The sequence below is a fragment of the Pleurodeles waltl genome, chromosome 4_2 (genome assembly GCF_031143425.1).
Source record: "Pleurodeles waltl isolate 20211129_DDA chromosome 4_2, aPleWal1.hap1.20221129, whole genome shotgun sequence".
Taxonomy (NCBI): domain Eukaryota; kingdom Metazoa; phylum Chordata; class Amphibia; order Caudata; family Salamandridae; genus Pleurodeles; species Pleurodeles waltl.
The window spans coordinates 441,735,363-441,749,153 of NC_090443.1; the positions used below are offsets into that span (position 1 = coordinate 441,735,363).

The window sequence follows — 13,791 nt, forward strand, 5'->3', positions numbered from 1 at the left end:
GCATTGAGCTGCCTTGTGTTAACATGTGTTGGGTAGGGATTGGGCATTCCCTCCTACCTCCATCTATGTATTTTGTTTACAAATAATATACATCGTCTTCTTAAGAGAGAGACATTTGCTTTCCCCAGGTCAGCTTGAGTCCCACTTCCCAAAGGATTGTGGTTATTCCCCATTTATGTGAGGTGACATTGCAGCTAGGCCCTGCTAGTAAGCTCAAGCCTTGGAAGGAAAGAAGAAGCCTTGGAAGGAAAGAAGAAGCCTTGGAAGGAAAGAAGAAGCCTTGGAAGGAAAGAAGAAGCCTTGGAAGGAAAGAAGAAGCCTTAGAAGAAAGAAGAAGCCTTAGAAGAAAGAAGAAGCCTTAGAAAGTCAGTATGTCTCTGCCCTGTAGCGTGTCAGAGCAAGCTGTCACCATTTCCTTCTCATCTTTGGAGTCCTGGTGGCTTACACCTGATGTGGAGAGGATACCTCTTACTGTGAAATGTATGGTCCGATCTTTGTGTGGGTACTCTGGTTGTGTTGATTCCAGGGTAAACGGTCAGGTTCCACCGGTGAAAGTGAGGTGCTTTGGATATAGTTATGCCAACAATAAGATAATGAGAGATGTCTGATGCTGAATGTGGATGTGATATTTGGGGGAAAGGTAGTGTGTAATTTGTAAAAAAAAAAAAAAAAAAAAAAAAAAAAAAAAATGCAGAGCCCTAAACCTTTTCTTAAGTTCCTACTGGTAACTGCCAAGTTTACCATAACTTTTTTTCTTTCACTACTCTACACTTGCAGGTTCTTTTTCCATCCTATTTTCTGCCTTCAGCATTGATTTCCTATCGTTCTTTCTCCCCTTTTTGTCTTGCCATTAAGAGCGTTTATCTAACGTATTTTCACTAGATGTTCTTAAATCTGAGGAATCGGAACCAGTCGTTAGAAATCATTAATACAAGGTGAGCTATAATTTCCACTAGAGCAGTGGGGTAATTCTACCAACCCCGTCACTTTCTCCATCCATGCCTCATCGCACTCCTACCTTTCTTGGTTGCATCGATCTTCGGTCTCTCTGGCGTCGCTGCCGTGGTCCGGGCACCAGATGGCGCTGCAGGTTTGGGTTTGGCGGAGAGCGGCTTATCCTTAGCGGGCCCTCTGCCTGCGCTAGGTGGTGTGGCTGTGCGGGTAGAAGCGGCTGCTGCTGTAGACGATGACGGCCTGGAAGCAGGGACAGGAAAGACAAATAAAGCACTTTTGCCTAAGACACAACCACCAACAACGTACTTGCGGAAGCAGAAAGATAAGCGACAGGGGTTTACCATTACTCAATGTACGGCCTTAGGAAAAATTAAACGGATGCTAACCTGTCAGGTGTAAGCAGCAAGCGCCAACTCCACGAGTTTTAATGCACACTGCACTGAAGTCGGACTGGTGTGCATCGGCGTGGTGGCCTCGCACTGCGCATTCTGCGGCGGAGTACTTTTTAAAACGTTATCATTCATCTTCTATCGTTACATCCTGCATACATGTATGGCAGTTTTTCTTCGGTCGCTGTTTAAGGCACGATTTCCCACTTTAAAATGTATACTGATAAAGTCGGATTTTGTGCGCGAGGGACCAGCCGAGACATAACACCACTATGCAAAGCAGCAACGCATATTTGCATCATCTCTGGCACAGCGGAATAAGAGGAGGGGCAGGTCACCGAGGCATGGCAAACGATAAAATATTGTGAATGACGTGGGGGCACAGAGCTCTCCGCCTGCGTGGCGGGCCTCGTGCTTCTCTTCGGGGTGTGGTGGGGTAGTGCGCGCGGCACCAAATAAAACCCGCCAGTGCCCCGAGAAATGGCTGTTTTCGGAGTCCAGGGAACTATTAGTGAAGCTGAATCACTTCAGCACAGAGAACGTCACCGAAGACTCGAGGGACGGGGCGGAATGTGCACCCTGCGCCACTGAAGAGGCCCAGCGTCCCCGTCAGCCAAGTAACAGAACCGGAAGGGTGGCCTGGCTTCTCGGGTTTGCCGACACAATCCCAAATAACCCCCCCACAGCCCCCTCTGGATATTTCCAGTACATTTAGCACGTTTTCTCAGACGCGTCGAGTGAGCAAGGAGCCGAGTTTTCATGCGTTACAGTGCAGAATTAGTTAGCAGCCACTAGTAGAAAACACTTTGTTTAAGGAAGAAACTACCGAGCGTTAAAGTTGCATCTAATTGCTTTGCATGGACTGGAGAGATGTCAAATGCGCCGTTAAGAACAATGGGCTCTCCCGTGGCGTATAGTGACTATCTATCAGCCTTTAAGGAACGCGGAGTTAGCTTTCGCCAATAAGTAGGATAGGAAAGTTGCCATTAACTGTTGGTGCTTAACTGGGTCTAATGCACCTTTATCCCATTGTATAGTCTCCCCTTCAACTCTGATCCATAATTGCATTTGAAGAGTGTATTTATGTCATATGCCTTTCTTTATAAGTATTTTAGTAGGAGTTTTAGATTTAAAAATGCGACTTTCTTACTGAAAATCTTACTAAAAACTATAATAATAAAACTCAATAACCTCTGGACCATCACTGGAAGATGACAACACTGTTAACCACCTATGGGGTGGGCAATAATGTTGCGGTAAATGTGGCAGTATACAGAGGGGAAGGCTAGCATTAAATAAGTCTTTACCGGTGATGTACACCTATGAATAAACTAACATCTTAAAAAAAAAAAAAATAGCACCGGGAGTGGTTGTTAAAGAGACAGAGGAACCTTCAAGATGCTATGTTAAGGTATTAATTAACTGCAAGAAATCTAGGATATAAATTACAGGCTCCTTTCCTGCACCTACGCCAGGTGGGTTAAATCCAGTGAATAATGAGTGCTGGTGTTTACAAGTGCTCGGCATCGACACCCATTTCTCATCATAGGACTTTGCTACTCTACCACGGTCCGATTTTTTTTTTTTTAAGCGAACACTTCAACAGAAGTAATTAACAATCGAATACATTTAAAAAAAAAAAAAGGCAAGCTATTCCAGGCCATTTTTTACATCTTTGGGTGACGTGGAATGGTACAATCTTTAACATTTGCGTCAGTGTTATGGTTAGTGGATAATACTAACATTGGCATTTGGCACTGCCGTCAGGGGCAGTGGCTTCCTGGGAAATGCATAGGGCCCTTACACTTCCTTCTTATATAAACATTAAGCTCTGGCTGAATGTTTGAGTTTATAAACGTTCCAGCAGCGTGGGCCTTCAAGTTCATTCCCTCCCGACTGACACAATATTCATGTTTTCTGTTAACACATTTTGCTCTTGCACTTTTACACAAACTAGAACATCACAATTAGCAAGATAGTGTTTTCACCATAGGGTTGTTTCTGAGGCTAAGTGTTGCATGGTATCTCAGGATTCCTATGGCCACTTCCAGTTATTAAAAAAACGTAAAGCTCTCCAGAATGCTATAACACTAATATTATTTCAGAAATTTAGTAGAAGCCCTTTATCATAAATCTAGGGACCCCCCCCCCCCCCGCCCGCAAGCAGCAGGGGTTGCACTAGGTGTGGGAGTGGAGGAGTGAATTACATCTGTTCTTTCTGCATGGATCGCAAACGGGAGTTGTCTGTAAGGCATTGGTGCATGCAATAGGTCTTCAACACACTGTATGAAAAAGCTAGAAACTTAAAATTTGTGCCAGAACATATGCCAAGGGGCCGTTATGCTGCAAGACAAACTGTAACAGAACATAATGTAAACTTGTGTCTGAATTACTGCACAATTCACATTCACAATACAGACTTAAACTCCCTTTAATACAGACCTGGTTTTATTAAGAAGCATTAGCAAAAACGGTAGGTACGGCATTGGCTGCCAGCCTTTAGCCTCTTTCAATGCTCGTTCGGACACAATTTTTCTACTGTTGTGGGAGTCTCTATATAATATATATTATAGAGATTATATATATAGTTGCCACTAGGTAGTTATGACCTAGTTTCAATAGAAAAGCGTTTTTTTTGTTGTTGAAATTTTGCTAATAACTTTGGTGTTGTTTAATTAATCTTCATGAAAATTTCATAACGTATACTTAGCTAAGTTTAGCTTCTGCCTGGAAATTTCTCAGGTGATCTGTCAAGCAGGGATGAGAAAAAGGGGCAGTCCCAAAATCGTTTTCCCCTATTCATTTTTCCATAGGACCTTTGGACATGCCTACAGCCTAAACCACGGAATGGAATTACATCAAATTTGGAAAAAAAAGGTAGATTCTGTTGCACAGATCATGCTTTCTGCGATTTGGTGTAAATCTGTTCAGTAGTTTTGGAGAAATTCAAGGCCAAAATATACACATATATAGGGATGCGAATCCACGCGCCACAAGATGAATCTGATTGGCTGGCTGCAACCGGATAGAAAAGTTGCAGCCAACATTTTGTTTGTTGCATCGACTCGGGTGGGAAGAGGGGAAAAAACACATAGGGGGTCAGGATACAGGTATCCTGACCCCATAGGACACATTGAGGGTGGGCAAAAATTGGGCAATTTTTTTTTTACCATCCCATTTACGAATCCACAGATCCAGGATTCGCGAATCCAGAGAAAAATTGTTCAATTAAGTTGAGAACCTAACTATAACTTCCCTGTAAGCTTTGTTTTTTCAGTGAATATATATATATATATATATATATATATATATATACACATACATACACATATATATACATACACATATATATACACACACACACACACACACACACACACACACACACACGGCTAAATCATTACTCAGAAAGCGTCCATTTAATAATTTGGTGTTATTCTGTTCAGTCGTCTCAGAATTTATTGATATTTGTTACGCAGGACTCCCACGAGAAAAAAAACAGTTAACTATTAATTCTGATCAGTCTGGCCCGTAGGAGTTCTGCAAGACCACCCGATGTGGTTAGATGCCGCAGCATTAATTAAAAAAGTTTAATCTCCATTGCAGGATTCGAGGACTTGGTCCCAGAGTCCTGAAAAATACAGAAGCGGGCAGGTTAGAGATATCCTGACCCCTTATAGCCCTTGTTTGGGGGTCCCTTTGGCACAAACCTTCAAAGGGCCTGAAACCCCCACCCCCCCTGTGGTCCAGCAAGGCCACAAAATGCACAGGAAAAAAAACCACAAGGTTAAATTGATGATGTAGTTAGATGAAAATATCAGTCTTACCATCACTTAAAAAAAAAAAAAAAAAAAAAAACACTGCAACTCACCAGTTACAGTTTACGGAGGTAACACAATGGGGTCTTACCTGTAGAATTAGTTTGGCAGCTTGGAAGAGTTCTCTAAATTCACATGCTGTGCATTATTCTGCCATCTAGTGGTTGGGTCCAGAAAGTTGTGTTCTAGTCTCCCCCCTGGCCCATACTCCCACCCCTCTTGGGGCGTCATCGAACACCACTGCTGCTTAGTCCATCCTCTTTGTGACACAATACGGCTCCTCAGACGTTCCGGTGTGTGGCCTCCATCTTCAGATTTTTTAGGTGGGTCGCAGGTGAATCCAGAAAACTCTTAAAGCTGTAAAACTACTTCCAAAGGTAAGAAACAATTTCGTTTTGCAGCATGAATCCTATTATGGATTCACATAATGTGCATTAGATTATACAGCGGTATCCCCTACTTTGGGCTGGCTGTGGTGAAATGTGCATGAGCTGGCAAATGGGTGTCGTAGTACTTCTGTCATACTTGTGCTTCCTCGTTCATTTAAATGTCCACACAGTAGTGTTTTGCAAAGGTGTGTAGCGATGCCTACGTCGCTGCTGTGCTGATCTCCTCGATAGGTATGTTTACCAGCTATGCCAGCGCGGCACCCTTCTTTCTGGTTGAGTGTACTCTGGGTCTCATCGTTAGCAGTTTCCCCGCTTTTGTGCAGAAAATTTAGTCCTTGTGTATCTTTAAGTAAGATTCCTGTGCCGTTAGTGCATGCAGTTCGCTGACTGTGTAGCGATAGGATTACCATCAGGAAGGCTGTCTTTAGGGAGAGTGACTTTAGATCCGATTTGTACATGGGTTTCAATGTTTGTCATCAGTTGTGTTAAAACGGTCTTCAGGTTCCACAATGATGTCGGTGCTGATCTTGGTGGTGCCACTCTTTGATCCTTCTAGGAATCTCTTTAATACAGGTGATGTAAAGCAGCTGGATCCTGATGTGCCCCCCCCCAGTGTATGCCACTACTGCTGCCAGATGTACTCTTATTGGTGCATAGGTGAGGCCGCTATCTAGCAGGTGGGTCAGGTATATTAGTACTGTGTCCTGGAGTCCATCCTATTGTCTGTGCACCAATGGATGTATCATTTCCATTTGTGTAGCAATCCTGTGTGCTTGGTTTCCTTGCTTCCCTCATGATTTCCACCGCCCTTGGAGGGAGCTGTAATTGGCTAAATTCTAAGTATTCAGGAGCCAAACTACTAGGTTGAGTACAGCCTGGTTCAGGGTGATAAGACGTCCCCACGTTGTACTGTTGGTAGATTCTTCACTGGTTTCAGTAAGATTACCTGCCACCTGGACATCTATAGTAGATCTGAGAACCAGGGCTGCCTTGCCCATTGTGGGGCTATGAGGATGATCTTGCTCCTTGAGTTTCTGGCCTTCTTCAGCACCCTGTGGATTAGGGGAATAGGAGAAAAGGCATATGCAAATTTCCCTGACCAATTTATTGACAGAGAATTTCTCTTTGACAGGGAGTGTGGAAAAATGGAGACAAAGTGTTGGCATTCTGTGTTTGTTGCCGTGGCAGACACGTCTATGCTTGGTGTGCCCCAGGTGTTGAAAATCCTTTGGATGAGCTTTTGCTTTAATTCCACTTGTGTGAGCTGTTCTCTTTTCTGTTTAGCTTGTATGCCTCTGTGTTGAGTGTTCCTGGTAGGTGAATTGTTTGGAGAGTTATTTGGTGCTGTATTGCCCAATACCAAATGTCTTGGGCTAGCTTTGACAGGGTGAAGGACTTGGTTTCCCCTTGTATGTTCAGGTAGAACCTGGTGGTTGTATTCTCTGTTTGCATTAGAACTGTTCTGCCTGTCAAGTGTGCATGGAAGGCTTTTAGGGCTAGGAGGACTGTTTTCAGTTCTAGGTAGTTGATGTGTGTCACTGCATCGGAGTCGTTCCACAGGACCTGTACCTTCAGAGGGCCAGTGTGAGCTCCACAGCCTGTGTGTGAAGCGTCTGTTGTTATGGTCAGAGTTGGAGCTGGTGTCTTGAAAGCTTTCCCTATGCTCTTGTTTGTTTTCCACCACTGTATCTCCCTTTGTACCTTTATTGTGACAACCACTAGATCCTCACAGCTCCTTATGGCCTGTGACCATTTGCTGCAGATCCATTCCTGGATGGGTCACGTGCAATCTTGCATGAGGGATCAGCTGTATGCATGATGCCAGCATCCCCATGAGCTTCATGGCAGTCCTCACTGTCAGGGACTGATCCCTCTGGTAGAGAAGAGTTTGCTTCTCAATGGCCTCTACCCTCTTCTGGATTGGGTATGCCCTTGCCCTCCTGGAGACCAGTGTGGCTCCTACGGACACCTTTACTGGTTCTGTTTGAGGTGATCAATTCTTCAGATTTATTGTAAAGCCCAGGAGCTGTAACATGTGCATGACCGTTTGTCCGTCTCTCTTGCATTTGCTCCTTGATTATGCCTATTAGGCAGTAACCCAAGTATGGGTAAAAGTGGATTTTTTTGCCTTAAGTGTGCTGCTACTGCAGAGAGAACCTTGGTAAAGACTCTTGGTGCAGATTTTATGCTGAAGGGTAGCACTGTGAACTCGTAGTGTTGCATGTCCAACACGAACCGGAGATATTTATTGTGGCCATGGTTCACAGGGATATGTAGGTACGCATCCTTTAGGTCTAGGGTAGCCATGTAATCTCCTCCCTGCAGTAGTGGGATTACTTCTTGTATCTCCCTTGTAACTCCTGGACTCTGCCCCCCACTGGTGTTGTGTTGGGTGTCCCTGACCTGGGAGTCATTTGTTTGAAGATCCCGTGCCACATTGGTGGTGGTGGAGGTGGTGGATTGTGGGGGAATGGGAATAGGAATAGGGGAAGGGTTGTCTTTCTGGGTGCTGTTAAGGCTGTGGTTGAATGGTTTGGAAGGAAGACCCCTGTTGCTGACCTTGTTGCTGCCCTGTATTAAAAGCGCCCTACCTGTGGGTCTTGTAATGGGGTGGGGGGGCTTTTATGTGTGCCACTGAACTGTAGCACCCCCATTACTCTTGCCATTTCATTGTCCTCTTGGTTATTGCAGGGTGTCATCTGCTGCCTGTCTGAATAGGGTGTCCCCTGTGAAGGACATTTATTATTGATGCTTGTACCTCAGGCTTGAATCCTGAGCCAGGTGTGCCTCCTTAGAGAGTGGTACCTGTGCACATTTGTCTGCATCTGCCACATCTAGTGTTGACTAAGCATGTATTTGCGATGCCTTCCCTTCCTGTATGAGAGACTTGGCTCTAATCCCCAGAGAGGTGTTGCATGAGGTCTTCAATTTCCTGCCATTGCTGGTGTCCGTAACAGTTCATGAGGGCACTGGAGTTGGCTATCCTCCATTGTTTGGCAGCCTCCATTTTTCTTCCTACCATATCCAGCTTTTTACTTTCCTTCTTGGATGGTGGACCGGTGGAGGTGGGCACGTTGTTTCTCTTCCTCGCAGTAGTCACGATAATGAAGTCTGCGGAGACACTGCCCTTCATGTATTTAGGGTCCTGCGTGGAATGTTTGTATTTTTTCTCCACTCTGGGCGGGAGTGCCCGTGTTGGGTGTTTCCAGAAGGCCTGCTTGCCCTGATCCAAGATGCTGGACAGCATGGGCAAGTAAAGGTTTCTCCTTTGGATTGGTTATAGTGTTTCTAGGAGGCAGCATGATCCCTCCTTTTCCTCTTCTTCCAGCTGTACCCCATAGGTGTCTGCAGCCCTTTTTTTTTTTCCCCACCATGCAGTTGTACATGGCCAGATCATCTGGTGGAGATTGCAGCGATGGGTAGTTGTCTATACCCTCTTCAGAAGAAATAAACGTGGAGATCCTGCCATGTGTCCTTGAAATGGCTGGAATCAAAACCATGAGCCTACTAGTCTACTTCAAAGAACTCTTCCTGCTCTTCTTGTGGTTCAGGGCTTGCTGGTGCCTCCAGTGCCGATTTGGCCTCCTCAGCAGGATTGCAGAATTTTTTCAAGAAATCAAATACATTTTTCTTTGGATGAGAGCGGCCATTTTTGCCTTGAGCTTCCTCTTTTTTCTTTCGAGCTCCTGTGCCCCTAGGTCTCTTCGTCAGACGTCAAAACTTTCCTTTTGAGGGTTTGCGCGCTCTAGTGTCTGTGCTGTGGCCTTCTTCCTTGCATTTGAGGGCTTTCGTTGGTTCTTTCGACTATGCCTTCTGGCCTCTGGTATCCTTTGGTCGGGATCAGTTTGGCTCAGCTATTGCTGACTTTTGGTCACCATTATCTTCGATGCCAAGGCTGCTTTTGTTGGTTTGTCTGAGTACTTAGGGACCAAGCCTTACGGCAGACTTACCTTCTTTTCGGCATCCTTCAACTCCCATCTTTTGCGGTTGGACTTTTCTGGCTAATATTTTGACGTCTGAGTCTCCCCCTCTTGCTGTTTCGGCCTCCTCCATGTTCTCCTCTTCGCCGCTCGAGAGGCTTATGTGCCTGAGTGACTCTTGCTTCTGGGACATGTAGTGTGCCAGTATTTGCCTGTGTCATACCTTTGGTGTTTTTGGGACAAATTCCACTCAGGCCTCGCAGTCCTGGTCATCTTTCGGCAGGCAAAGGTTGCAGACCTCATTTGGGGGGGGGGGGGGGGTCCCTTTTTGCAAAGTTGTGGCGGACATTTGGGCAAAATTTAAAAGGGGTATTTTCCATGGGCCTTACTTGTCACCTCTGTCTTCTTTCTCTGACAGTGGTGGGTCCAATTCCCTCCTCTGGTGAACCCGACTGGGTCTGCAGGTGTTTTACTGCAGTGTCCACTCATGGAGCACAAGGCTGATTTCTGGTGGCGTCCATCGGTGGGGAGTGGCAAGGTCTCTTCTCTTGCTGTCTTCTTCAATGTGGTCTTCCAAGTTTTCTTCTTTGTTTGAAAAAACTTTTAAAAAGTTTATGTTCGGAGCTCCTCTGTAATGCTGCCAGACCAAATGGCAGAAAAAAGATTCTGAAGATGGAGGTCACGCTCAGGAACTTCCCGGGCACCATCTGACATCACACAGAGGACAGACTAAGCACCAAGTGGTGGTCAATTACGCCCCAGAGGAATGGTGTGGTTTGGGAGTGGTGGGGGAAAGACTAGAACACAACTTTTCGGACCAAATCACTAGATGGCGGAATAATGCACAGCATGTGAATCCAGAAAAGGATTCATGCTGCAAAACTAGCTTGTCACACCGCCATGCCCCGTTCATGACAGTACAGTATTTCAGATATGAAATGAATTCCTAAATGAGGGAGAATCATGTACTCCATAAATTAGTATTTACACACTGGGGCTCCCCTAGATGGGCCAAGGTCCTCCTGGACACAGCCATCATCCTGTACCAAGCACTTTGTGGATAGTTTAAGTAATCTGGCAATTAATTAGACACAAGATGCAAAACCCATGCTGCAATCTTTGCCCTGTAATATGTGAGTCATGAGCAGGGAATACAGGGGCGCAAGAGCTAGTTAGCTCAGTAAACTATAATTGGTGAATTTCAGTTATTTTTTTTATTTTTTTTTTTAATTGTTTAAAACGTGCTGTCATGACCAACTACAACTTCACTGTAACCTTTGGTTTTTCAGTAAATTTCTAGGGATTTTTTCAATATCAAATTAAATTACCTCACTAGCTATAACGTCACTTTAACCTTCACAGGCGATACTTGGTTTCAACAAGATCCACTGTCCATTATTACATCTCCAAATCAATGAGCAAAACAAGGGCCAGCACACTCCCAGATATGAGAAGTGCCCAAGTTAACTGGATTTCAAATGCAGCTTTGAAGAGTTCTGGCTATGCAGTAGTCTTGCTCACAATTTGGTACCGAAATTCCTAATGTAATTGTCTTTTTCGGTTCCGAGGAGCTTTTTCGAGGCTTGTTTGACTAGACAACTCTATGCCGAATTTTTTCGGTGCCAGAATCTCGACCAGAGTCGGAAGTCTTCGGCAAATCTCTGGCCTTTTTCAGTGCCGATGTTATTTGGTCACCTTCCTTTCTGTGGGTTGAGCCATGGGCTGCTGGTGGTGGCGTCCCCGTGGCCTTGAATTTCTTGGTGTGACACAAGGTGTGGGACGGGGCAGGTTTACTCACAGTTTGTTGCGCCGTCGAGGGTTGTTCACCTTCGGATTCATCCGAGTGTTTCTTGGATGGAAATTCTCCCTTCCTCTTCGACGTCGAGATCTTGTTTCAGCTTCGACGCCATTTGTAGTCTTCTTGCGCGTTGGTCTCTTAAGGTTTTCTTCGATCAAAACACTCGGCAAGCTTCACAAGTATCCTCTCCGTGTTCGGGCGACAAACACAGGTTACAGACCCGATGCTGGTCTGTATAAGGATACTTTGCGTGACACTTAGGACAGAAACGGAAGGGGGTCCGGTTCATTAGTCTTGGATGACGGGTGTGGTCGGGCCGACCAGGCCTTGATGAAGAGCGGAAGCCCCGAAGATTCTTTTCTAACTGTCCCGTTTCGAAATACAGAGCGAAGAGGAACATGTCCGAACCCGATGGCGGAAAGAAAACAATGTAAGATGGAGTCAACGCCCATGCGCAATGGAGCCGAAAGGGAGGAGTCACTCGGTCCTGTGACTCGAAAGACTTCTTCGAAGAAAAACAACTTGTAACACTCCAAGCCCAACACTAGATGGCAGGAACAGTGCACAGCATGTGTATCTGCAGCTACACATGCCATTGAACATTATATAAATATATGTATGTGTGTGTGTGTGTGTGTGCATTATATATATCACAAAGTCTGATAAATATTAGGAAGAAGTTGTCCTTGGATGTGGAAGTTAACACATGGATTGCAGTCTGTTTTCTAAACCCTTCGCTATGTACACTCCAAAATGGGGACTGTAAATGCACCCACCTCGGATGAAATGCAAACCCAAGAACTATTAGAAGACGGAGGGTGTAAAAGACCCAGGTTTACCGGGGAGATGCAGGCAAGCTAAGATAGGGTCGGTAAAACATCAGTGTGCTTAAATATGCACGTACTTCACACCCACAAATGTATCCACTTGGTCAATGCCAACATGAAGACAGTTTACACCTATGACAACATGCTGCTTGACACTATGAGGGAATTGCTACTGCGAGTGACGTTAAATGGAGGTATGCTCAAATCTACAGCCAACCACCCATCCAAGCCCCTTTACCACCACAAGTCAGAGTACTAACTCCATTACAAAGGTCGAGAACGAGAGATGGCAGTTAAAGTGTTGCTCACAAGGACCGAAATGACAGCAGGGTTTCTTATTTTAAAGCATGCAAACTCAGACGTAGCATGCCTGTATCTAAAGAACCCACACGCTTCTATACCTGGTAACAGGAGTGTTTCTGGTCGGAGCCGGCCTTGCAGTCCCAGGGCGCTCTGGCTTCACTGGAGCAGTTTTCACAGTCACAGGGGCAGCTGGCTTAGGACCTGAAATGCACAATAACATTTTTTTTTACAAAAATAAAATGTCAATCACCTAACCTTTAAAGGATGAGATGCGAGCATCCTTTGGCATCTCAAAAGCTATATAGGAGAAGAAAGTAGAATTCATTGTCAAAGTGACGCATCACTAATGATGCATACTGGAATACACTCAAATTGTATTCCACTTGTGTGCTGGGCAGTGGGCCTGTGACCGCAACAGATCAAACGGAAAATCAATAGGAGTTCTTGCGTGGGGGCTCCTATTGACCTCAACTTGATCGGTTCCTGTTGCAGGCACCCGGCCCAGCCATACAAATGGTGCAGCATTTTTATCGGCGCATGTGGGGCAATTATGAATGTTGGGAATGTAGTCGATTCCTCCGGACTCCAGAAGTTTCCATCACAGTAACGCAAGAAAAATGTCTGATTTCAGGTGAGATTTGCAGGGCACTGTGGATAAATAAACCTTGTGAGATTCACACAAGATACACAACCACTGAATCCCCCTGGTTTCATACTTTTCAGAAATGTCTGTGGTTGGTAGGTTTCCATTTATGGCGGCAGAGCACGGCCCCAAATTTCTCAGCTAACCCATTCCGGTCTCTCCACGTACCCCTTTAAGAGCCTTTTATGTCAAGGTATCTTGGTCCACCTACACAAGGGAAGTACCATTTTTATTTGGAGCCTATGGAAATGCTCTGTGGGAGGAAATGTGTGGAAAATGTGTTTTTAGTTAACGTTTCAGGTTTGCAGGGCACTGTGGGTAAGGGAATGGTGCGGGATGCATATGAAGCACACCACCCTGGAGTTTTCAGAACTGTCTGGGTCTGGTTGTTTTTTACGGTGGCTGTCTACCCACGCCAAATAGTGCAACCATTCACCATTGCAAGAGGGACCATATTGTGAGTCAACCACACTCTCCTGGCCCAGGTGTAAAAAAATCCCAAAAGAATCAAATGTCCTCTTGCTTGCCACTGGGATGGAATGCTTTAGTCTACACAGAAGCAGAAAGATTGTCGAGGTTTTAGTGGTGAGGTTCGGACCTGATGTTTGGCTGGGAAAGACTTAAAGATGTATTGCTGCCGTGCAGTGGGCTTTCTGCCCCCTTCAGGGATGGGAGTTTTTTTTTGTGTGTGTGTGTGTGTGGGGGGGGCGCATTTCATATCAGGGATAATTATCACCATCTCCCCTGCAG

At 45.3% G+C, this 13,791-nt stretch overlaps 1 protein-coding gene across 1 annotated transcript in view; it reads right to left on the minus strand.

Moving 5' to 3' along the window:
* The window catches only part of LOC138292877 (mucin-17-like), a 70,805-nt gene that overhangs the window by 13,006 nt on the left and 44,008 nt on the right, over nucleotides 1-13,791 (minus strand). Inside the window, exons 3-4 of the mRNA XM_069231724.1 lie at nucleotides 12,497-12,599; nucleotides 1,019-1,194 (exon numbers count right to left, since the gene is read on the minus strand). Of these exons, the coding sequence (XP_069087825.1) occupies nucleotides 1,019-1,194; nucleotides 12,497-12,599 (279 nt within the window). The remainder of the gene's footprint in view (nucleotides 1-1,018; nucleotides 1,195-12,496; nucleotides 12,600-13,791) is intronic.